General features: G+C 45.7%; 1 protein-coding gene across 1 annotated transcript in view; it reads right to left on the bottom strand.

The window, feature by feature from the left end:
• The window catches only part of PTPN18 (protein tyrosine phosphatase non-receptor type 18), a 79,624-nt gene that overhangs the window by 18,580 nt on the left and 34,323 nt on the right, over positions 1-26,721 (bottom strand). The window contains exons 5-11 of the mRNA XM_073541259.1: positions 25,133-25,171; positions 24,202-24,270; positions 24,054-24,116; positions 23,709-23,851; positions 23,465-23,531; positions 18,878-18,955; positions 14,091-14,174 (exon numbers count right to left, since the gene is read on the bottom strand). Coding sequence (XP_073397360.1) covers positions 14,091-14,174; positions 18,878-18,955; positions 23,465-23,531; positions 23,709-23,851; positions 24,054-24,116; positions 24,202-24,270; positions 25,133-25,171 — 543 coding nt within the window. The remainder of the gene's footprint in view (positions 1-14,090; positions 14,175-18,877; positions 18,956-23,464; positions 23,532-23,708; positions 23,852-24,053; positions 24,117-24,201; positions 24,271-25,132; positions 25,172-26,721) is intronic.

Here is a 26,721-nt window from a genome sequence, read left to right on the forward strand (position 1 = left end):
TTTACATCATAGGTAGACCTCAACTATGGGAGACAAACTGAGAAAAAAAAATCCAGAAAATCACATTGTCTGTTTTTTTTTCATTTTATTTGCATATTATGGTGGAAAATAAGTATTTGGTCAGAAACAAGCAATCAAGATTTCTGGCTCTCACAGACCTGTAACTTCTTCTTTAAGAGTCTCCTCTTTCCTCCACTCATTACCTGTAGTAATGGCACCTGTTTAAACTTGTTATCAGTATAAAAAGACACCTGTGCACACCCTCAAACAGTCTGACTCCAAACTCCACTATGGTGAAGACCAAAGAGCTGTCAAAGGACACCAGAAACAAAATTGTAGCCCTGCACCAGGCTGGGAAGACTGAATCTGCAATAGCCAACCAGCTTGGAGTGAAGAAATCAACTGTGGGAGCAATAATTAGAAAATGGAAGACATACAAGACCACTGATAATCTCCCTCGATCTGGTGCTCCACGCAAAATCCCACCCCGTGGGGTCAGAATGATCACAAGAACGGTGAGCAAAAATCCCAGAACCACGCGGGGGGACTGAATGAACTGCAGAGAGCTGGGACCAATGTAACAAGGCCTACCATAAGTAACACACTACGCCACCATGGACTCAGATCCTGCAGTGCCAGACGTGTCCCACTGCTTAAGCCTGTACATGTCCGGGCCCGTCTGAAGTTTGCTAGAGAGCATTTGGATGATCCAGAGGAGTTTTGGGAGAATGTCCTATGGTCTGATGAAACCAAACTGGAACTGTTTGGTAGAAACACAACTTGTCGTGTTTGGAGGAAAAAGAATACTGAGTTGCATCCATCAAACACCATACCTACTGTAAAGCATGGTGTTGGAAACATCATGCTTTGGGGCTGTTTCTCTGCAAAGGGGCCAGGACGACTGATCCGGGTACATGAAAGAATGAATGGGGCCTTGTATCGTGAGATTTTGAGTGCAAACCTCCTTCCATCAGCAAGGGCATTGAAGATGAAACGTGGCTGGGTCTTTCAACATGACAATGATCCAAAGCACACCGCTAGGGCAATGAAGGAGTGGCTTCGTAAGAAGCATTTCAAGGTCCTGGAGTGGCCTAGCCAGTCTCCAGATCTCAACCCTATAGAAAATCTTTGGAGGGAGTTGAAAGTCCGTGTTGCCAAGCGAAAAGCCAAAAACATCACTGCTCTAGAGGAGATCTGCATGGAGGAATGGGCCAACATACCAACAACAGTGTGTGGCAACCTTGTGAAGACTTACAGAAAACGTTTGACCTCTGTCATTGCCAACAAAGGATATATCACAAAGTATTGAGATGAAATTTTGTTTCTGACCAAATACTTATTTTCCACCATAATATGCAAATAAAATGAAAAAAAAAACAGACAATGTGATTTTCTGGATTTTTTTTTCTCAGTTTGTCTCCCATAGTTGAGGTCTACCTATGATGTAAATTACAGACGCCTCTCATCTTTTTAAGTGGTGGAACTTGCACTATTGCTGACTGACTAAATACTTTTTTTCCCCACTGTATATATATATATATATTGTGATAAAACACTCCGGGATCGCCTTTGCTGGGGTCAAAGGTCACGTGCGTTCAGCATAAAACTCAGGCGCAGAGCTGGGATTCGGGTATAACTGACTCTGGGTCAGGTTTATTAATGGTGAAAGCAATGCATAAAAGAAATAAAACGTAAAACAAATCCTTGCCTGTCCGGCACTAACTAAACAAAGTACAACCTAACTACCAACTGGCGGGCTTCTCCCGTCCAGCCAAACCACAGTTGCAGTGGGCACTGCTTTCACTCACGTGTGTGTCTCTCACACAGACAGGCTCTCTGTGTTCCCAGGCTGAGACACTCACACAACCACCTTGCATCGTTTTATATCCACCTCCCATTATCCATTAGTAAGCAGGTGCGATACTGACCAGACTAGGCCACATAGGAAAGGAATCTGGGCGAGATATACCTGCCCTCATCCACTATTCCCACATGATTCTCACATATCCCCCCCATCTGCTCAGACCACTCCGCTCGAGCAATGACACCCGCCAAACAGTGCACTCGGGACAGGGCATCTGCGTTTCCCATCTGTACTCCTGGGCGGTGCTCCACCGTAAAAGTGTAGGCCTGCAGGGCAAGGAACCACTGGGTCACCCGGCTATTCCGTTCCTTGTTTAAGTGCATCCACTTGAGAGGGGCATGGTCAGTGATCAGCCTGAACTTTCGGCCCACCAGGTAATATTTGAGGGCCTCTAGAGCCCACTTAATGGCGAGGCACTCTTTTTCTACAACGGCATACCTTTGCTCGTGTTTATTCAGCTTCCTGCTGAGATAGAGGACTGGGTGTTCCACTCCGTCCCTCACTTGTGAGAGTACGGCCCCGATACCGGTATCAGAGGCATCCGTTTGTACCACAAACTCGCTGCGAAAGTCCGGAGTCACCAGTACGGGCTGAGAGCAAAGTTCCCGTTTTAGGCCATGGAAGGCTTCTTCAGCCGCTAAACTCCATTTAATCATGACGGAGTCTTTCCCTTTTGTAAGATCCGTCAGGGGGGTAGCGATGGCTGCAAAATTGGGTATGAACCGGCGATAATAGCCGGCGATCCCCAGGAAGGCTTGCACCTGCTTCTTGTTGACAGGTTGTGGCCAGTCCTGAACCGCCTGAATCTTATCAACCTGGGGTTTAACAACACCCCTCCCAATTACATACCCCAAATACCGGGCTTCTTCTAGCCCGATGTGACATTTCTTGGGGTTCGCGGTTAGACCTGCCTCCCACAGGTCGTCAATCACAGCTTGTACTTTCTGGAGATGAGTCTCCCAGTCCAAGCTGTAAATGACAATGTCATCCAAATAGGCCGAAGTGTACCGCCTATGTGGCCTCAAGACTCGATCCATCAGTCTCTGGAAGGTCGCCGGTGCCCCGTGCAGTCCAAACGGCATATACACATACTGAAATAAACCTTCCGGCGTAGCAAATGCCGTCTTTTCTCTGGCAGCCTCAGCCAGAGGGATCTGCCAATACCCCTTTGTTAGATCTAGGGTCGTAATATACCGGGCTTTTCCTAACCGGTCTATTAACTCGTCGACCCGGGGCATGGGGTAGGCATCAAATTTTGAGACCGCATTCAGTTTCCTGAAGTCATTGCAGAACCGGATGGTGCCGTCCGGTTTAGGAATTAGCACAATCGGGCTGGACCACGCACTGTGCGATTCCTCAATGACTCCTAACTCTAACATTGCCTTCACTTCTCGGGAAACGGCTTCACGGCGCGCTTCCGGGATTCGGTAGGGCTTTACGTGAACTGTGACACCAGGTTCCGTTACGATGTCATGTTTCATTAGCATAGTCTGCCCGGGTTTTTCTGAGAAAAACTTTTGGTTGTGAAGTAGAAACTGCCTGACCTCAGTCTTTTGCCGCTCCGAGAGAGTCTCTGCAACCCGTACCTCCGGTACGGTATGCGAGCAGACAGGACGGGCCAGCTCCGCTGACAAGGCAGACCGATCCTTCCAGGGCTTTATCAGATTTACATGATAAATCTGTTCAGGTTTCCGTTTACCTGCCTGGTATACTTTGTAATTTACTTCACCAACTCTTTCCTTGATCTCAACGGGGCCCTGCCACTTTGCCAGGAACTTACTGTCCACCCTGGGGACCAGGATCAACACCCTATCTCCAAGTGCAAACGTACGGATCTTGGCGCCCCTATCATAGATTCTTTTTTGGGCTCCTTGAGCCTGTATCATGTGTTCTTTGACGATAGGCATAACAGCCGCAATACGGTCCTGCATTTGTGTGACGTGATCTATCACCGTTTTAAACGGAGTGACCTGACCCTCCCAGGTTTCTTTTGCAACGTCTAACAGTCCGCGAGGACGTCGGGCGTACAATAACTCGAAAGGCGAGAATCCCGTGGAAGACTGGGGTACTTCCCTGATGGAAAAAAGCAAATACGGAAGTAAATAGTCCCAGTTCTTCCCATCCTTGTCTATCACCTTTCTCAGCATCTGCTTCAGAGTTTTATTGAACCGTTCAACCAACCCGTCTGTTTGAGGGTGATACACGGATGTGCGTAACGGTTCGATTTGTAACAATCGGCAGAGCTCCTTCATTATCCTGGACATAAAGGGGGTCCCCTGGTCGGTGAGTATCTGTTTTGGTATACCGACCCGGCTAAACACATGCACCAGTTCCTTGGCAATCGTCTTGGTGGCCGTGTTACGCAAAGGGATGGCCTCTGGGTAACGGGTGGCATAATCCAAGATGACCAGGATATGTTGGTGTCCACGTGCAGACCGTGGAAGGGGCCCAACTAAATCCATCCCAATCCTCTCAAACGGGACTTCAATAATAGGTAGGGGTACCAAAGGGCTACAGAATCGGGGCTTAGGTGCAGAGGCTTGGCAGTCAGGACAAGACTCACAATATACACAAATATCGTGATGCATGCCTGGCCAAACAAAACAGTGTAATATCCTTTCGGTGGTTTTCTGGACTCCCAGGTGACCTCCCATCACATGTCCGTGGGCCAGGTCCAGCACCTGCCGCCGGTAGGGTTTTGGCACGACTAATAGTTGCACCGTATCTTCCCCCTTTTTCTCTATCTGATAGAGTAAATCATTCTCCAGAACCATGTAAGGATATGCCAGCCTAGAGCCAGGTTCGACGGGTACCCCATTTATCACTTTTACATTTGTCCTAGCCTGAGAAAGGGTAGGATCCTTTATTTGCTCGCTTTGGAAGTCATCTTTCTGAACCTCTAAATCCGGCAAACGGGGAGGTGGACGGCTGTCGGCCTCCTCCTCTTCCCCGGTCTCCTCCGTATCACCCGCCATGACTGAAAACGGGAACGGCAGGTCATTTCCCGCAGACTCTTCTCCAGAGTCTTCCGGGGAGACCTCTTCCAGGGGTTCGGGACCCACACGCGCCCTGGGAGAAGAACCATGTACACTATTACCCGAGGGCATCAACTGATTCTCCCACAATTGCCAAAAGTGGGGAAAATCCCGGCCCAGGATAACATCATGCAATAACGCCGGGACGAGTCCCACTTTATGTTGCACAGACCCATAGGAAGTAGTAATGCATATGACCGTGGTGAGGTACGAACAGGTGTCTCCATGCACACACGTTACAGAAAATTTGTCTAATGGTCCAGTCGGGGCTGACACCAGACTGGCCTTCACCAGAGTCACCACACTTCCCGAGTCTAACAATGCCACCACATTTTTGCCATCAACAGTTAAATCACACAAGTGTTTTTCCGCATCCTTTTGACCGGCATTCACACTCACTACCCGTGCAACCATAGACATGCGGTTTTTAGAGTCTGTGACGTCGCACTGCATGGGTTCAGTAGTGACCGGACAGTTCGCAGCAATATGTCCCATCTCTTGGCAGCGGAAACACGTAACGGGCCCCTTGCTTAGACCATAGTTCGTTACTCTCGGCCTCGCAGTGCGGGCAGTCCCGTTTTCCTCCCCCACTGTCTTATTTGTCTTAGGGATTTTTCCATCTCCCCTACTCCCTGGAACAGTCTTACCGGTTCCACGTGGAGACGATGAAGAACGAGGTGGGGTAGCGTCGTCTCGGAGTCCTTCCGCCACGGAGTAACGTTCAACCAGATCCACCAGTTGATCTGCCGTCGTAGGATTTCCATGGCTTACCCACTTCCTCAGGGCTGGCGGTAGAGCTCTCAGGTACTTGTCCATGACGACTCTCCGGATTATCTCTGGCGCTGTCAACACCTCGGGTTGTAGCCACTCCTTCGTCACGTGGATCAGGTCGAACATCTGTGACCGCGGTGGTTTATCCGGCTGATAAGTCCATTGATGCACTCTCTGTGCACGGACAGCGGTCGTCACTCCCAGCCGGGCCAAGATCTCGGCTTTCAGTTTGTCAAAGTCCTGCGCAGCTTCAGGTTCCAAGTCATAATACGCCTTTTTGGCCTCACCGGAAAGAAACGGGGCAATCAGGCCGGCCCATCGTGCCTTCGGCCATTTTTCTCGCACCGCCGTCCGTTCAAACGTGGTCAGGTATGCCTCGACGTCATCTTCGGTCGTCATCTTCTGCCAGTACCGACTCACGTGAATCACTCTCGACTCTGCTTCCAGGTTAACCTCATGTAGGCTTGCCAGGCGCTGCGCCACCTGCTGGAGAAGCGAACGATCGGTAGCTGTCATGTCCACGAACTCCTTCAGCTGGGCCATCATCACCCGATTAGCTTCTTGCTGGACGGCGGTGGACTGTACCAGCGCTTTCACCACGTCCTCCATGCTCATGCTTGCAACGTGATGCCCGCGTTCTCCACCACAATGTGATAAAACACTCCGGGATCGCCTTTGCTGAGGTCAAAGGTCACGTGCGTTCAGCATAAAACTCAGGCGCAGAGCTGGGATTCGGGTATAACTGACTCTGGGTCAGGTTTATTAATGGTGAAAGCAATGCATAAAAGAAATAAAACATAAAACAAATCCTTGCCTGTCCGGCACTAACTAAACAAAGTACAACCTAACTACCAACTGGCGGGCTTCTCCCGTCCAGCCAAACCACAGTTGCAGTGGGCACTGCTTTCACTCACGTGTGTGTCTCTCACACATATATATAATTTCTTCACTATAATCTATTTGTTTGTATTTAATATTTTGGGCTTTATACTCCGGATTTTCTATGTAGGATTATATGAAAATATGTCTTATATTCTAGGTTCTTCAAAGTAGCCACCTTTTGCTTTGATTACTGCTTTGCACACTCTTGGCATTCTCTTGATGAGCTTCAAGAGGTAGTCACCGGAAATGGTTTTCACTTCACAGGTGTGCCCTGTCAGGTTTAATAAGTGGGATTTCTTGCCTTATAAATGGGGTTGGGACCATCAGTTGTGTTGTGCAGAAGTCTGGTGGATACACAGCTGATAGTCCTACTGAATAGACTGTTAGAATTTGTATTATGGCAAGAAAAAAGCATCTAAGTAAAGAAAAACGAGTGGCCATCATTACTTTAAGAAGTGAAGGTCAGTCAGTCTGAAAAATTGGGAAAACTTTGAAAGTGTCTCCAAGTGCAGTGGCAAAAACCATCAAGCGCTACAAAGAAACTGGCACACATGAGGACCGCTCCAGGAAAGGAAGACCAAGAGTCACCTCTGCTGCGAAGGATAAGTTCATCCGAGTCACCAGCCTCAGAAATCGCAGGTTAACAGCAGCTCAGATTAGAGACCGGTCAATGCCACACAGAGTTCTAGCAGCAGACACATCTCTACAACAACTGTTAAGAGGAGACTTTGTGCAGCAGGCCTTCATGGTAAAATAGCTGCTAGGAAACCACTGCTAAGGACAGGCAACAAGCAGAAGAGACTTGTTTAGGCTAAAGAACACAAGGAATGGACATTAAACCAATGGAAATCTGTGCTTTGGTCTGATGAGTCCAAATCTGAGATCTTTTGTTCCAACCACCGTGTCTTTGTGCGACGCAGAAAAGGTGAACGGATGGACTCTACATGCCTGGTTCCCACTGTGAAGCATGGAGGAGGAGGTGTGATGGTGTGGGGGTGCTTTGCTTGGTGACATTGTTGGGAATTTATTCAAAATTGAAGGCATACTGAACCAGCATGGCTACCACAGCACCTTGGAGCGGCATGCTATTCCATCCGGTTTGCGTTTAGTAGGACCATCATTTATTTTTCAACAGGACAATGACCCCAAACACACCTCCAGGCTGTGTAACGGCTATTTGACCAAGAAGGAAAGTGATGGGGTGCTATGCCAGATGACCTGGCCTCCACAGTCACCAGACCTGAACTCAATCGAGATAGTTTGGGGTGAGCTTGACCGCAGAGTGAAGGCAAAAGGGCCAACAAGTGCTAAGCATCTCTGGGGACTCCTTCAAGACTGTTGGAAGACCATTTCCGGTGACTACCTCTTGAAGCTCATCAAGAGAATGCCAAGAGTGTGCAAAGCAGTAATCAAAGCAAAAGGTGGCTACTTTGAAGAACCTAGAATATAAGACATATTTTCAGTTGTTTCACACTTTTTTTGTTAATTATATAATTCCACATGTGTTAATTCATAGTTTTGATGCCTTCAGAGTGAATCTACAATTTTCATAGTCATGAAAATAAAGAAAACTCTTTGAATGAGAAGTTGTGTCCAAACTTTTGGTCTGTACTGTACAGCGTCGGACTGGAGCACCTTGGGCCCACCAGAGAAAATCATTCTTGGAGCCCACTATGTAGCTACATAGAAATAAATACAAAACCACCAATTGTGCGGTAAAACACGCTAATATCAGGGTATAATATAAGGTAGTACACGTCTTAATTATGTAGCAGGGGTTGGCGTAGAATCATAGAGGGGTAGCCACCTCATAGAATATAATGTAGTCTCCCTCATAAAATATAATGCAGCCCCCCTCATAGGGTATAATGCAACCCCCTCATAAGGTATAACGCAGTCCCCACCATAGAATATAATGTAGCACCCTCATAGTGTATAATGCAGCCCCTCTCATATAGTATAATGCGGCACCACCACAGAATATAATGCAACCCCCCCATAGAGTATACTCTAGCCCCCTAATAGGGCATAATGCTGCCCCCCTCATATAGTATGATGTAGCCCCCCCAGAATATAATGTAGTCCCCTGAGAGAATAATGCAGCTCCACCACAGAATATAATGCAGCCCCCAGAGTATACTGTAGCCCCCTCATATAGTAATATGTAGCCCCCAGAATATAATGTAGTTCCCTGAGAGAATAATGCAGTCACACCACAGAATATAATGCAGCCCCCTCATATAGTATAATGCAGTCCCCCACAGAATATAATGTAGCCCCCGCATAAAGTATAATGCAGCCCCTCTCCACCCCCATCATTGTCCTCATCACCACCTCCATCATTGCCTTTTCCCCCACCACCCCTATCATTCTCCCCACCACCACATCACTGCCCATTCCACAACTTCAATCATTGCCTCCTCCCCTCCATCATTGTCCATTTCATCACCTCCATCATTGCCTCCCCCACCACCATTGCCCATCACCTCCATCATTGCCTCCCCCACCGCCATCATTGTCTCTCACCTCCATTATTGCCTCTCCACCATCATTGCCCATCACCTCCATCACTGCCTCCCCCACCATCATTGACCATCACCTCCATCACTGCCTCCCCCACCATCATTGCCCATCACCTCCATCATTGCCTCCCATCATCTCCATCATTGCCGCCCATCACCTCTATCATTGCCCATCACCTCCATCATTGCCTCCCCCACCGCCATCATTGCCTCCCCACCGCCATCATTGCCAATCACCTCCATTATTGCCTCCCCCACCAGCATTGCCAGTCACCTCCATTATTGCCTCCCACACAACCATTGCCCATCACCTCCATCATTGCCTCCCCAACTGCCATCATTATCCATCACCTCCATCATTGCCTCCCCCACCAATATCATTGTCCTTCCCCACCACCCCTCTCACACAGCACCGGTCCGCATCACTCACTCACACAGCACCGCATCTCACACACACACACACACACACACACACAGCACCGCATCACTCTCTCACACTTACACACACACAGCACCACATACACACACGCAGCAGACACACAGCACAGCTCACCTCCCTGCAGCAGTACATCCCGGAAGCCTTTCTCTCCGGCAGCTTTCTCTCTGAGACAGCATGCTGGATGATGACGTCATCCACCTAGGCTGTCTCAGACAGGAAGCGCCCAGGAAGCAGGACGCCGGGATGTGCTGCGAGGAGTTGAGTTGTGCTGTGTGTCTGCTGCGTGCGTGTATGTGGTGTGGTGTGAGAGTGATGCGGTGCTGTGTGTGTGGTGCGGTGGCGGGGATGGTCTGCCTGCTATTAAAGTGGAATGGTATTCACTCCTCTCCATGCCCATAGGGGTGTGGAGAAGCGTGAATATTCATTTCGCTTTAGCAGTGGGGACAGGATCCTGTCTCCCGCTTCTGCTAGCTGGCACAGGGTGGGCCCCCTTGACTCAGGGGCCCCATAGCCACTGGCTTGGGGGCCCCTCGAGCAGTGGGGGCCCTAGGCACCTGCTGGCCAGTATGCCAGCAGGTGTCAGTGCCTTGGCCCACCGGAGAATCCTCTGGTTCTCCGGTGGGCCAGTCCAAGCGTGGTACTGTATATCTAAAGTGGTCTTCAGTACTTGGTAAGGGAATCTGCAGCGATATCTGTGTATGTTATTCATTCAATTATTTATATCAGATACTGCTAAAATATATCTGCTTCCTCTGATATGTGTCATGATCCAGTCCAGAATTTGTTTTCTGCTGTCTTCTCTTTGGACTGGTCATGTGGGGGTTAATCCCCTCTGCCTCGTTCTGGAGCTGGCTGGGTTATTTCAGTCCTCTGCAGCCTGCGGGCCAGCGTCAGCTATACTGCAAGCTTGCAAGCTAGTGCCTCTGACCTGTATTCCTTTAGTGTTCCTTCTGCCCCTGATTACCTGGACTTGTATGACTCAGCTTGATCTCTGGACTCTGCTTCTGTTTTTTCCGTTTCTGATACCACGCTTTCCGACTGGCTTTTGACCCTCTGGCTTGCACCCTGACAACGGCTTACGTCTTACGTTTCTGATACCACGTTCCCGGTAGGTCCTGACTTCTTGCTCGTCCCTGACTACGCACTTGCTGTCTCCCTTGGTACTTCTCCTCCTGACAATTGCTGACTTTGGCTAGTCTGACCACTCTTTCATTACTTGTGACACCTGTGCTGTTGCTCTGTACTGTATAGTACACCCCAACGCACGTTTTGCTGTGTTGTTCACATTTCTTTCTCAAATGTCATAATCCAGTCATTGACTGGGAGGCCCGGGAGATTGTTAAATGGGGATCCAACTGTGTAAACAAATGCCTGAATTCTGTGTCTGTGTTGTCCGTTGGTCTGGAGGGTATTCCGGAATACCTGAAGGACTTCGAGGACATGTTCTCCGAAAGTCAGGCAGAGGGGTTACCACTGCACCACCCTTGTGATTGTGCCATCGACCTGATTCCTGGGGCTAAATTGCCTAAGGCTCGATTGTTTAACCTTTCTGGTCCCAAGCGGGCCGCCATGAAGGAGTCCACATCTGAGAGTCTCCACAACGGGCATATCCGCCCTTCCATGTCTCCTATTGCTGCAGGTTTCTTTTTTGTAAAAAAAAAAAAAGATGGTGGTCTCCGCCCATGCTTTGACTTTCGGGAACTTAACAAGATTACTTTAAGAAACACATATCCCCTCCCACTCCTCGATTTGTGTAATCAATTGTCCGCGGTCAAATGGTTTTCAAAACTGGACTTGCGCGGGGCATATAACCTTATCCGGGTGCGGGAGGGGGATAAGTGGAAATTTGTGTTTCTTACCTCAGAAGGGCTGTTCAAAAACTTAGTTATGCCGTTTGGTTTGACCAATGCTCCTGCGGTCTTCCAAAACATCATCAATCATGTGTTCTCTGATTTTATTGGGCAGTTTGTGGTTATATACTTAGATGATATTTTGTTTTATTTATTTGATAAGTAGACACATATTGTTCACCTTCGGGCGTTTCTTCAAAGACTCGGGGAGAACCAACTTTTCGCTAAGCTAGAGAAAAATGCTTATTTTTGTCCAGGAATTGCGCCTTCTTCTCCAACAAGTTCTCCCTGGCGGAAAGAAATTATGACTCGGGTATTTGGGAACTTCTTGCGGTTAAGTTGGACTTTGAAGAATGGTGGCATTTTTTGGAGGGGGCGGTTCATCCCATTACTGTAGTTACTGATCCCATGAACCTGGCATATATTGAGTCTGCTAAAAGGTTGACCCCCTAGGCAAGCTAGATGGTCACTTTATTTTTCCGGTTCCTGTTTTCAATTACTTTTTGTTCAGGATCCAAGAATGTGAAGGCCGATACCTTGTCCCGGAGTCTGGATCCAGTTTCTCCCCCCAAGCCTCCATCCTTCATTCTTCAAACCCGGGTGGTGGTGGCTGATAAGTCGGCAGGCTTGGAATGGGAGATTTGGGAAGCCAAGTCTCAGGCTCCCCCTGTCCAAGCCATTGGAAAAATTGTTTGTTCCTGTTAAATTTCGACTCACAGTCCTCCAGTCCTCCAGGAGTTCCATGATTCGGCGCTGATTGGACATCCTGGGATTTCGGCTAATCCTGGGGCCATCACGAGGGTTTTTTGGTGGGACTCGCTTACGTCTGATGTGAAGAAATTTGTGTCTGCCTGTGAAATTTGTGCCTGCGATAAGAGCTCTCATAACTGGCCAGACCGGGAATTGGTACCTTTGCCAGTTCCTGATAGACCATGGACACATTTGTCTATGGATTTTATCACCAATCCTCCTGCTTCCAAGGGTGATACTGTTATTTGCGTGGTGGTGGACAGGTTTACAAAGCAAGCACACTTTGTACCCTTAGTGGCACTGCCCTCTGCTGAAACTTTGGCTAGGTTGTTTGTTCAGCATGTGGTTTGTTTGCATGGTGTATCCTTGAATGTAATGTCTGACCGTGGTGTGCAGTTTGTGTCCAGGTTTTGGAGGGTGTTTTGTAAAAGGTTGGGTATTGAGTTGTCCTTTTCGTCTGCTTACCATCCGGAGTTCAATGGTCAAACCGAATGGACCAATCAGTCATTAGAGCAAATTTTGCGCTGTCTTTCCACATCCAGTCAAGATGATTGGTCTGATGCCTTGCCTTTAGCAGAGTCTGCGTTCAATAACCGTGTTAACCACTCTACAGGTATCTCCCCTTTCTTCTGTAATTATGGGTTTAATCCACACTTTGGGGAGTTTTCTCGTCTGGACTCCGGTTGCCAGGGGGCTCATTTAGCTGTACAGCAGTTGGGGAATTTATGGCGGGAGGTCCAAAAGAATATTGGGGAGGCTCAGAGGAAGTTTAAGATTTTTGCAGACAGGAGACGGACGGTGGGACCCACCCTTTGGGTTGGGGATACAGTGTGGCTGTCTACTAGGAACATTAAGCTTAAGGTTCCTTCGGCGAAATTGGGGCCTAAGTTTATTGGCCCTTATGAGATCACAGAGGTGGTTAAACCAGTGGCGTTTCGTTTGTGCCTCCCAATGTCTTTTAAGATTCCCAATGTATTCCATAGGGCCCTGCTGAAACCATTGGGTGCTGTGGAAGACGCATCATTGGGTCCCTCGTCGCCTGTATCAGTGGATAGTCAGGAGAAATTCGAGGTGGAGTGCATCGTGGATTCCCGTTTGGTCCACCGTTCCCTCCAGTATCTTGTGCACTGGAAGCGATATGGGCCTGAGGACCGATCCTGGGTTCCTGCCCGATCGGTTCATGCTGATCGCCTGGTCCGCTCCTTTCATGCCCGGCTTCCTGGGAAACCTGGTGGTCCCGGTGGCCCCCCGTTGAGAGGGGGTACTGTCATGACTCTGGACAAGATGGTTCCGCCTCCATCCTGGTCAGGTCAGGGTTAATTCTAGTTCGGCTCTTTGGTTCTGGGCAGCTATATAATGTTGGTAGTTCCTGGATTTGGTGTCAGTGATACTTCCGTATACTCGGTTTGTGGTTGCTAACCCAGGTTACTCGTCTCTGTGTGTATGTGTTTCGCTGTGTATGACCCGGTTTGTCCCCTGACTTTTGCCTCTGTATACTGCGTTGTACTGCCCTGTCCTTCCTGGTTATCTGACCCCTTGGCTCGTCTTGGTTTATCCACGCTCTCCTCTGGCTTTTGACCCTTGGCTCTCCCTTTTACTACGTTCATGTTCTGCGCCTTGTACTCCGCACTCTCAGCTGCCTTCCCTGGCTGCACGCGCAGTGACTCCGCCCCCCCTGTTATCACGTGACTGCTTAGTTCCAGGTACTGTGCTCACTGCTAGTCTCAGCTCCTTGTGCACAGTGTGCCTTGCTCCTTCACTCCCTGCACTCGTTCCTGTGCCCCCTGATAGCGCCCCCTAGGCTGCGCCAGTGACACCATCGGTGTCATTACACCTTGCAATATCTTGTAATCATTTTGTTGTACATAACGACATCGTTACCTATAGCAAAATATTCTTGAAAATGTCACCCATAATGACTGCCCCCATTGTTTTGTGGCTGTGGCCACACCCCCCTGTCATTCACTGTCTTCTCACCTCTTTCAGGTTTTCATAGTAATTTCCTTTCAACTGCTTTTCAAACATCTCAGTAATGGCATGGTAGAGAAAGTCATACTGTTCCTGTGGGAGAGAGATCATATGCTAATTATTAACCACATAAATACACAGAGTAAGCATTAATACAAACTACATGGAGAAAGTATGTGCCCCCTATTTATTACACCTACAGGGGGTTTATCACATCCCATCCTACAGCCATTTGAATTAATATTGACTCTTTCCCCACTTTGCACCTATCATAGCTCTTCTGGGATTTTGGAGGACTCTGTGGGAGTTTTTGTCCCTTCATCCAGAAGAGCATTTGTGAGGTCAGAGAGAGGAGGCCAGGGTCACAATCTCTGTTCTAGTTCATCCCAAAAATGTTGGATGATGTCTGGGCTCTGTGCGGCCCACATGTTCTTTCACCAAACTCCCTTTCATGTCTGTTTGAAGCTTGTGCACTGGGAACAGTCATGGGGGACAGAAAAGGATCTGACCCAAACTGTTCCCACAAAGCTGGAGGCTTTAATTATCCACAATGGCTTGTGCTTAAGAATTAAGATTTCCCTTCCCTAGAATTAAGGGGCCAAAGCCACCCCCCGATAACAAGCCCATAGTATAATCCTACTCCACCATCTGTACAGGGGGCACAATGCAGTCAGAGGGGAACGTTCTCCTGGAATTCACCAAACCCAGACTCCTCCATCAGATGCCAGAGAGACAAGTGCTATCCATCACATCACAGAACACGTCTCCTCCAGAGTCCAGTGGTGGGGGCTTTACACCACTGCATCCGACGCTTGGCATTGTGCTTGGTGATGTACAGCTGCATGCAGCTGCTTAGCCATGAAAACCCATGGTTGCCTAAAATTCCAAAATAAGGACTAATAAAGACTTTCTGTATAGGTCTGGGTACTCGTCATTACCATATATTTTAGCCCTAAAACTGGCCATTCACAAAAGAAAGTTGTCAGACAACCAGCTTGCCTGACTCCATCTGACACTTGACATTGTGCTTGGTGATGTAAGAGTGCATGCAGCTTCCTGGATAGGGATATCACCTTGGAAGAAATTCGGGAAGCAGTTATGTCTCTCTCTAATTGGAAGGCTCCCGGGCCTGATGACATGCTCATAGAACTATACAAAAGATATATAGATCTGATAGGCCCGGTTCTCTTGCAAACCCTCTCTGAAGCACTTACAAGGCACTTACTTCCTCAATCCTTCTATGATGCCACTATAGTGGTAATCCCTAAGCCAGATAAACCAGCTGAAGAGTGCAGTTCTTATCACCCCATATCCTTACTTAATACGGATTACAAAATACTTATGAAACTTATAGGTAATAAAATGAAAATAGTAATATTGAGCATTATACATGAGGATCAATCCAGCTTTATGCCAGGAAGGTCCACCTCATCTAATATTAGAAGAGTTCAAGTTTTAACTCAGATAGGCCATAAGTATGGGGAGCCTTGGGCAATAGCTTCTTTAGATACGGCTAAAGCCTTTGATTCTTTGGAGTGGAAATTTCTACAGTGTGTACTTCTGAAATTTGGATTCTCTGATAAATTTTGTTGTTGGATTCAATTACTTTACTGTATGCCAAGAGCTAATATCCTTGTAAATGGAATACTGTCGGAATACTTTGACCTGAGTAGAGGAACCAGACAAGGCTGCCCTTTATCCCCGATGCTCTTCGCTCTAGCGATAGAGCCTATTGCCCTTAAAATTAGACAGGACCCTTTGGTAGAGGGTATTAATATAAATTCCAGAACTGATAACCTGGTGCTTTTCCTAAATGAAGTAGAACAATCCCTTCTGAGAGCAATGGCCCTTATTAACTGTTTTGGGGAACTATCAAGTCTCAAAATTAATTGGGGCAAATCTGTGGTTATGCCACTTATAGATAATATAGCTGAGCTGGTGGTTTTTGGATTGCAAGTAGTACAGCAATTTAAATATCTGGGTATTGTAATTAATCAAAACCCAATTAGGGACCTTACGGATAATGTATACCCCTTACGTGATATGATGAAGGAAAAGTTTGGGCATTGGTCTCAATTTCCCCTATCTGTGGCGGGCAGAATTAACTTATTCAAAATGAAGATTCTTCCAAAATGTTTGTATGTGTTGGAACATTAATCAATTAAAATCCCCAAAGAGTTCTTTAGAAGGATGCATAGTATGATGGCGACCTTTATATGGGGTTCATCAAGGCCCAAATTAAGTATTTTTGCAGAGACCCAAAAATCAGGGTGGATACGCGATCCCTGACCTATCTTTGTATTATCTAGCTGGCCAGATACGTTATTTGAAATACTGGATAAATGGTGACGGGCTCACTAATGCAGAAGCTCATCTTATACATTTCTTGGGTGGGAATACACCATGGGCAATATTAGAAGGATCCTACAGACCACCACAAGGTTTATTATATGCACATAGTGTAGCGATACTGGTGTGGCGAGAGAGTAAACGTGTCTTGAAATTTACGGACCAAGTGGGAGAGACTCAAATGTGGGATAATCCTGAATTTCCACACCTCAAAATTTACAGAACCCAATTTTCTGGAAGAGATACGGAATAACACTTAAACAGATTTTTGAAAATATGATTTTACTATCATTTGAACAAATTCATATTAAGTTTGGGAACCCCCATAGGAATTTTTACAGATACTTGCAGATGAGACATGCCATAGTGCATCAGTTTCCATATCCTAGGATGCGAATATCCAGATAACCATTGATAGGAGTGTTAACGACTCAGGGACACACAGGCCTAATATCCTCCCTATATATTTTTCTACTAAACTCCAGAGTTGCTTCTACTCAACTTGCTGTAGAGAGTAAATGGCGGCAATTAATTCCATCTATCACTGATAAGTGGAATGATGCCCTAGAGGTACATATAATAGTATCGCCAGCCGCAAATAACAAATTAATTCAACTATATATCCTACATCAGTCTTACCTGACTCCAATTAGATTACATAGATTTGGCACACTAACTTCTGATGAATGCCATAGGTGTGGTGAACCAGGGGAGAAATTCTGGCATCTTATTTGGAATTGTGGTATAATACAAAGCTACTGGAGTGAAGTGATAACTACATTGGAACGGATAATTGGGACACCTATTGCGTGTGTCCCAGAGATGTGTATCTTGGGTATTGTGGATGAAGAATTGTGGTCACATTATGATAGGATATTTCTCCGGGAGGTTATATTTATTGCTAGGAAAGCAATAGCACTAAGGTGGATGGGGGGGAAATCTCCACTATCAACCAGTGGAAAAAATTAGTGAATGATATAATACCATATAAGAATATAATATATAGAAATAGAGGATGTCTACAGAAGTTTCACAGGAGTTGGGAGAGATGGTGTGACTCACCCTTAACACATTTATCCCCTAATGCCATGACTTCGTCAATTTCACATTACGAGCCTTAATGTGTGTTCCTTCAAACATATGGACTAAAAGAGTGTACTTCTGATATGGCCCGAATTAGTATGTGTTCCAAATTTTGATAAGAAACTAGCTACAGTAATTTGAGAGTGCAATGCTTCATGGCTGAACTTGTTCTAATACACTATGTTCCAACCTGTCCATTTTTCTGTATTAGTTCACTCTATTGTTGAGAGTGTGATGTTACGTTCATGTTATTGTATTGAATGGATAAAGGTAAATGTTTGAATCATTCTGACATTATACTATGATATTATAAGATTGTAACTTTTATCCTGTGGAATCTTTCAATAAAAAGAGTTTAAAAAAAAAGGCTGCATGCTCAGCCATGAAACTCCCGACAGGGGCACATTGTTTGTGCTGATGTTGATACCAAAGGAGGTCTGGGGGTCAGCAGAGTGTTGATGTTCTGCCCTCTGCTCCTCAGCACTCGGCCCCCCACTTCTTGGCTGAGCTGCTGCAGTTCCTTCCACTGCTCAATAAGATCACTCCACAGGTGATGGGGAAGATACAGGAGGAAGAAATGTTATGAATGGACTTGTTACATTGGCAGAACTGCCCTGGTGTCAGTGAGCTCTGCACCACCATATGGTATACACAGGGGCAATGGGGCCAGATGTTATACACCAGAGAGGAAACAGGGACAGATGTTATTTACTGGAGAGGGGAGCTTGATGTTATAAACTTGGGGCAATGGGGGTGGCTGCTATATGCTAGGGAGCAAAGGAGCCTTATGGCATTCGCAGGGGCAATAGGGCCAGATCTTATACACTGGGGGCAGTGAGGCCAGATGTTATACACCGGTGGGCAATAGGGACGGATGTTATACACTGGGGTCCAATGGAGCCAGATATTAAACCTGGGGACAAGGAGCTGTACTAAAAACCTGAATATTTTGCTTTCCCAGTACTTTTCTCCATGTTGTGCATGTATGTACATGATAACGGGAGCTCCTGGTGCTTTTGAATGTTACATAGAGACCTCACATCCTGCCATCACTTCCACAATTTTCTCCATAATGAAACAAGCCATCCCAACCTCAGCAGGGCTACCAGTGCTGCTCTGGTGACTAGTGGGACTACTATACACACATGGCTGTGTAGTTCTTACTCAGATTCTTTGGCCTAAGGTTCTTTCTATATACACAGCCCAAGCTGTACGCAATCAGAGGGCAGAGGTAATAAAGCAGCACAATGTCTAATGTAGTCTCATATTATCCTTATGTCACAGCACATTATGTCTCATTTAGTGCAGAATTTACTGCATTGATGTGTCTGTTTCACCCAGATGCTGCTCCTGCGCTCACGTACCCGAGTCTGCACAGCGGACGGTCTCTGGCGTCTCATCTCCATCACCACTTCAAAGATACTGAAATTACTGGGAACCCTCTAAAATAAAAGAAAGCAGCAAAGGTAACATCCAGGAATGAGGCAGCCGGGCTGGCACTATTACTACATCAGAGAAAAAGAAATTCAGCTCCAGCTGCTACAAAATCTTCTTTATTAGTTGAGTTTAAAATGAACAATTTATGAAGCTCTCCATATAACCACACCACGACAGAGCAAGATTAGGCTATGCGTTTCGACCTGAGCGGTCTTTTTCAAGTTTTTACAGTTTCATTTTCTCAAGTATAGTAACTTTTCACCTAAATTACAGGATTATATTTTACAAGTTGTGTCGTTTTTAATGTCACACAATTTTTTCATGTTTAATGGTGAATTTTTTTTTGCAATTAAAGGGAGTAGCAATGGGAGCTAAATTTGCCCCTTCCCTTGCAAATTTGGTAATGTCCTTTTGGGAGATGGAGTTTATATACTCCAGTTCTAATCCGTTTCTTGAGCAGCTGATCTGGTATGGTAGATATATCGATGATACCCTAATTATTTGGGGAGGAGACATATCTACCATACCAGAATTTGTGAGATACTTGAATTCTAACCAATATAACATTCAGTTCACCCATAAATATGATCCTGCTGAAATTTCATTTTTGGATTTAGATTTAATGGGAGAGGATGGTGCGGTTATTCATACTAAATCGCACCATAAACCCCTTAGTGGGAACACAGTTCTACATGCAACAAGTAGCCATAATAAACACACGATTAAATCCATCCCAGTGGGAGAATATACTAGAATCAAACAAAATTGTAGCTCTAGTGAGGTCTTAAGGGAGGAGTTTAGACATGTTACAAACAAATTAAAGAATCGCAGTTATCCGAATTGGACCTTAACCAGAGCGAAAAAAATAGTGCAAACCAAAAAACGGGAGGAATTAATCATGCCTACTGCAGCTAAAAATAAGGCAGGGAAATATAGGCACTAAGCCTTACGTATGTTTTCAATATAGTCCATAATTTTCGTTGATCAGAGAAATTGTTCATAAATTCCTACCTGTCCTTTATGAGGATGACAAATTAGCGCAAATTCTGTCAGCTGGGGTGAATGTGGTATCTAGAAAAGCTCCTTCCCTGGGAAGTGTATTATCCCCAAGCACATTTTCATTGGAACATAAAAAATCCAGGGGAAGATGGTTAATAACTAAAGGATTTTATAAATGCGGTGCTAATGTCTGCAAGATGTGCAAGCATGTTCAAATATCTAAGGAATTTATTAATAAGGATCACACTTTAAACTTTAAAATAAAAAATTACATTAATTGCAATTCCAGTAATGTAGTTTATAAAATTAATTGTGACCAATGTAATCTGTCGTATGTTGGGTGCACATCTCGGCAACTTAAGATACGCATAAGAGAGCACCTGCATGACATTAGTAATACAAATAATTTCACAAGAAACATTTCAGCAGCATCTAAGCATTTTATTGAATGTCATGCTCGTAATACATCTCATTTCCAAGTGCAGGGGATCGAACAACTGAATTTGTCATCTCGGGGGGGGGGGGACATCAGACGATGTCTCCTCACCCGAGAAGCGTTCTGGATATACCATCTAAACACAAGGTATTCGAATGGTCTTAATGAAAGACATGATTTAATGTTGCACTATTACTAATGTTTTTTTATATGTGTATCGGTATATGTGAGTTTTATTTGATTGGTTTGTAGTGTCATGTGGTTTTTGGAGGCAATTTTATTGGTTAACCATGTACAGTGGGGAAAAAAAGTATTTAGTCAGTCAGCAATAGTGCAAGTTCCACCACTTAAAAAGATGAGAGGCGTCTGTAATTTACATCATAGGTAGACCTCAACTATGGGAGACAAACTGAGAAAAAAAAATCCTGAAAATCACATTGTCTGTTTTTTTTTCATTTTATTTGCATATTATGGTGGAAAATAAGTATTTGGTCAGAAACAAGCAATCAAGATTTCTGGCTCTCACAGACCTGTAACTTCTCCTTTAAGAGTCTCCTCTTTCCTCCACTCATTACCTGTAGTAATGGCACCTGTTTAAACTTGTTATCAGTATAAAAAGACACCTGTGCACACCCTCAAACAGTCTGACTCCAAACTCCACTATGGTGAAGACCAAAGAGCTGTCAAAGGACACCAGAAACAAAATTGTAGCCCTGCACCAGGCTGGGAAGACTGAATCTGCAATAGCCAACCAGCTTGGAGTGAAGAAATCAACTGTGGGAGCAATAATTAGAAAATGGAAGACATACAAGACCACTGATAATCTCCCTCGATCTGGTGCTCCACGCAAAATCCCACCCCGTGGGGTCAGAATGATCACAAGAACGGTGAGCAAAAATCCCAGAACCACGCGGGGGGACCTAGTGAATGAACTGCAGAGAGCTGGGACCAATGTAACAAGGCCTACCATAAGTAACACACTACGCCACCATGGACTCAGATCCTGCAGTGCCAGACGTGTCCCACTGCTTAAGCCTGTACATGTCCGGGCCCGTCTGAAGTTTGCTAGAGAGCATTTGGATGATCCAGAGGAGTTTTGGGAGAATGTCCTATGGTCTGATGAAACCAAACTGGAACTGTTTGGTAGAAACACAACTTGTCGTGTTTGGAGGAAAAAGAATACTGAGTTGCATCCATCAAACACCATACCTACTGTAAAGCATGGTGGTGGAAACATCATGCTTTGGGGCTGTTTCTCTGCAAAGGGGCCAGGACGACTGATCCGGGTACATGAAAGAATGAATGGGGCCATGTATCGTGAGAATTTGAGTGCAAACCTCCTTCCATCAGCAAGGGCATTGAAGATGAAACGTGGCTGGGTCTTTCAAAATGACAATGATCCAAAGCACACCGCCAGGGCAACGAAGGAGTGGCTTCGTAAGAAGCATTTCAAGGTCCTGGAGTGGCCTAGCCAGTCTCCAGATCTCAACACTATAGAAAACCTTTGGAGGGAGTTGAAAGTCCGTGTTGCCAAGCGAAAAGCCAAAAACATCACTGCTCTAGAGGAGATCTGCATGGAGGAATGGGCCAACATACCAACAACAGTGTGTGGCAACCTTGTGAAGACTTACAGAAAACGTTTGACCTCTGTCATTGCCAACAAAGGATATATCACAAAGTATTGAGATGAAATTTTGTTTCTGACCAAATACTTATTTTCCACCATAATATGCAAATAAAATGAAAAAAAAACAGACAATGATTTTCTGGATTTTTTTTTCTCAGTTTGTCTCCCATAGTTGAGGTCTACATATGATGTAAATTACAGACGCCTCTCATCTTTTTAAGTGGTGGAACTTGCACTATTGCTGACTGACTAAATACTTTTTTTCCCCACTGTATATATATCTGACCCAAGATGGATCTGGAGTACGGCTTTGAAAAAGACCGCTCAGGTCGAAACGTGTAGCCTCATCTTGCTCTGTCGTGGTGTGGTTATATGGAGAGCTTCATAAATTGTTCATTTTAATCTCATCTAATAAAGAAGATTTTGTAGCAGCTGGAGCTGAATTTCTTTTTCTCTGATTTACTGACGTTGGTCCATACGGAGCTCCGAGATACTGCTTCTAGTTACTGGTGAGCTGGCTTTTTCTTCTACTTCTACTATTACTACATGTCTCTTCCTCCAAAATTCCATAATGCTGTTATCTTCACAACGTGTGTTCAGAAAATCAGTCATTTCACACTGTATATCCGTTGTACGTCGTTTGAGGTGAAGCAATGTTTGCTTGGTTTTATGGGGACAGTGAATTTTGACACTAAAGCTGAAGTGAAATTACAACCCCGAGCAATACTGTCACCCCCACTGCAGGCCACAGGCTCCTGATCCCTGGTGTAGGGCATTATCAGGCTAATGTTTGGGAATGGCTCTATGAGAAGTTTTTGGAGCTTTTATTCCCCGAAATGGTATTTGATTGAAATACAGATCATTTTTGAACGCCTAGAAAAACCCTGTGTGAACAGACCTTTCCGGTGCTTGTTTGTGTAGGGTGCCTTTAATAAAATAAGGAAGGATGAAAAGGATGGAAATAATGACATTATAAATAAATATAATACAATAAGACTTGTAGGGAATCTGTGAGCAGATACATGATGGCCGATCCTCGAGCATGGTGTTGGGCACTGGCTGCATGATATCAGCCCGCTATGTCTGACACATGCTCCCCGTGGGTAGGACAGCATGCATCTCCGGTGGTGTTCTACATGTACGAGCCTGGAGTTCACAGAGCGCTGTCTACACTGGATACCGCTCAGAGCTGGATACCTGCTGCCTGTGTCCTGTTCTCATTCACTGACAGCACATTATTATCATTAAAAGAATGAGGAATTAAAAGAAAGTTTACCAAAAGTGGTAGAACGCTGTATAGCTATTGAGTGTGATTTCCATAAAACTAACAATTTCACCTGTCCCAATACTGCAGGTATATACCTGAAGCTCATTATATCCCTGCATGTATTCCTTTCATTTATAGATAATAGCCCAGTGCTGCCCCCTGCTGGCTCTGCGTCTATACATTACCTGCTTGTGTAGGAGACACTGGATGTATTCCACGGTACAGATAACGCCAGTGCGGCCACAACCTGCGCTGCACAAGAGATATGACATGGGTACAATAAGTAAGGACATAATAATATAAGCTCGTGCTATCACTGGTGTCTGTTCCTGCTCCCATAGGGGTTGTCATCCAGCCTTCCCAGGTCACATGGAGCTAATCTTCAGATATGATGAGGACAGAATTGGCTATCTTATCATGTTCTTTTACCTGCAGTGGACGCACATTGGGGCCTGGTGCTCATCGTGATGCTGCCGAACCATGTGGATCATTTCCAGGAAGCAGGAGTACGAGTCAGGTATCCCTCTGTCAGGCCATGCTATGTACTGGAAGTGGACCAATTCGCGCACCTCCTGCAGGTAGTGTAAAGATCCTTTATAGGAGGATATCCTAAGACAAAGTCCTACAGGAGAGCACATCATATCCTACCCGAAGGTATAAGCGATATCTGCAGCCTCCTTAAGACTCGTCATTCAGTTTCTATTCAGGTTATATTGCAATGGTAATTAGAAAACTTGTGTGTCATAGCTGGTCGTAGTCCTTCAGGTCACTCACCTCCTGAAACATCACTTTGAGATTACGAAACACAACCTCTGCATTCACTATGTCTTTAGCTACCTGAAAATGAAACAATAGATCAAGTCATAACCAGAAATAGTGATGGCTGGCTATCAGTGGAGGTGACGGTGAAGGCTGAACTGACCGTAGTGACGGTGAACGCTCCATACTGCACAGTCTCCTGGTCTAGCGGCCAGTATCGCTCACATTTTTTCTGCAAGAGATCAGAACAACATCTCAACTTATGTATGTCAGCTGGTGGCCATAGGCATTACCCCAACTTTATCTGCAGACGCTACGTATGCTGTCCCGTGTAGTGGTCATCATGGCTGTGCCCCAGTCCATCCCTTGTGTTACAGTCCTGACACCGGATTTTTTATAAAGTCTTTATTATTGGTGATATTGACACTCCCTACGTCGGGTAACAGCGTCCCTTCCAGCATTTCATGCAACCTGCTAATTTCACATCATTAATGTCTGCTCGCGACTTATGGTAATAGGAAGAGGAAGACAAGAATGATATTTTCAACGGTCAACTTCCCTTTTTATGATATTTATGTTCCTGTTAGTTTTAAAGGGGTTGTCCAATTCTTTAACATTTATGGCCTGTTCCCCAATCAGCTGTACATTCTCATTTTTCCTGCAGCTTGCTTTTTATGTCACTTTTTTTTTCTTCTTACAACCATTTTGGGGAACTGATTACCACTTATTATCATTTACTCAGTGTACCACACCATTATTGCCCATCAGTAATAAACCGACCACCAGTTTATTATTGGGGCCTGTGTAGGCACAATGTTTCTCATGATAGCCCTGCTACAAGGAGCTCCTTCCCTCTGTATGACCACTGTGGTGCCACAGTCGCTTTTGACATTGGCAGAGCACAGAGTTAATGTTTTCTTTGAACCTGGATTTTAGTCACAGCTCGGCCCCCATAGTGTCCAAGACAGCCCGAGACTGACCGAGACTGCCCTTGCCATCACCATACTGTACACATACATTATTCTGATTTATGTGGGTAACATTATATTATGATTTTTCATTGGGTTACATTCAGATTTGTAAAGTGGACTCACCTTTCCTTGTTCCACCTCTCGGCATGCCATAACTATCACCTGTAAGAGATGTGACCATAGTCATGAATGAGTTGATAGTTTGGAGACCCCTGACCAGTATATTTACATGTGCACTTTCCCCACAGCATCAGTAAAGACCCCCGTTACATTAGATTCTGCCACCTGTTGTGGACATATTCACTGTGCGCAGAAGCAGGGACAGCAGACATGGAGGTCACATGGCATCTTCATCATCAATGTGTCTATCACTGCAATATGGCTATCACTGCTCCACACAGTAAGTTCAAGCCGTGGACCCCGCTGACAAATCAGGACCCAGAGACCCCAAGTCGAGTGTTAAAGTCCTGTACGAGAAAGTTGGTTCTCATCATGAGCATCAAGACCATCTGATACAGGCAATTAATGTGGAGGCCACTGTAGGGGGGTGTGCTGGAGGCCATTTTGGGCCCTGCATCCATGTGCGTACTTTCTTTATGAAACCGAGTATGTTTTACATGTAATGTGTCATGTGAAGTGTAACTGTTTTACTGCATATTAATGTGTTAAACAATGTACTGATATTCATGCATTGTGTATGTTTTCATGACTAGAGATATAGATAGGGAAATATAGTATTTGGGTAAGGTTTAGTGTTAGAGGTAAAATAGGACTTAGAGCAGGGGGGCACCATAGAGTAGGAGTTTAGATTGAGTTAAGATAGGAAATAGTTAAACCAATAGGATGTTAGCTAGTGTGAGAAGCTAGTGAAAGGGTCAGGAGGGTTTTGCCTGAGGTAGTTAAGAGGAGTGAATAGGACAGTGAACAGTGAGGTTGCTAACCGGAGCTGTGTTATGTCAGAGGCTCATCAATCCAAGCCCTACAGGTAGACAGACACACGGGCACGAGCAGAACTGTGCAGATTGAGAGAAACAGCGGCTAGGCTTATGGGACACTCCCGTGACATCCGAGACTTATGGTCTGACAAGGATTAGCAGCGGCATCCTTTACTTTTGCCCAGGATGGGGGAAAATGGAGGGGGAGCTAGTTCGGCTACTCAGGTAGCTGCGGTACCGGAGGATACAGTACCGGAAAAAGTGGTGACAGGAAAAACTAGGGACAGTTCTTGGACAAGAATGTCCATCCTGTATGAAGATTGCTGTGCGGTGTCTGTGTCAAAACTGGACGAGCTAAGTAAAGTTGTTATGTTTGAATTGAACTTGGACTTTCAGAATCTTTGTGTGTTGCTGAAGAAAGAGGGAATTCTGCAGCCTGAGGAGAACTCCGACCCACAGGTGGGTGAACAACACCGCACACACAACACAGACAAGAAGGAACAATTTATTAATGCACGGGGGCGCCAGGGTGTGTTGGAACAGCAGCATCCCCTTGCCATGACTACCACCATGGCCCCAGTTACAGCTTGGCGTAGTTGGCAGGATGAAGATTCCTCGCATACAAAGAACGGAGGCACCCCCATCACGGCAAAGATGGCGGCCGTGAGAGACTTTAAAATGGTGGATGATGGCGCAGAGGCATCCCAAGGCGAAACTGGTGTGAAAGTCCGTCTGGCGGGGACAGTGGCTCGTGCCTAGGTCACAAACCCTTGAGAA

Source organism: Dendrobates tinctorius, unplaced genomic scaffold, assembly GCF_039654945.1.
Source record: "Dendrobates tinctorius isolate UK_male_01 unplaced genomic scaffold, ASM3965494v1 ptg000120l, whole genome shotgun sequence".
In the NCBI taxonomy this organism is placed as follows: domain Eukaryota; kingdom Metazoa; phylum Chordata; class Amphibia; order Anura; family Dendrobatidae; genus Dendrobates; species Dendrobates tinctorius.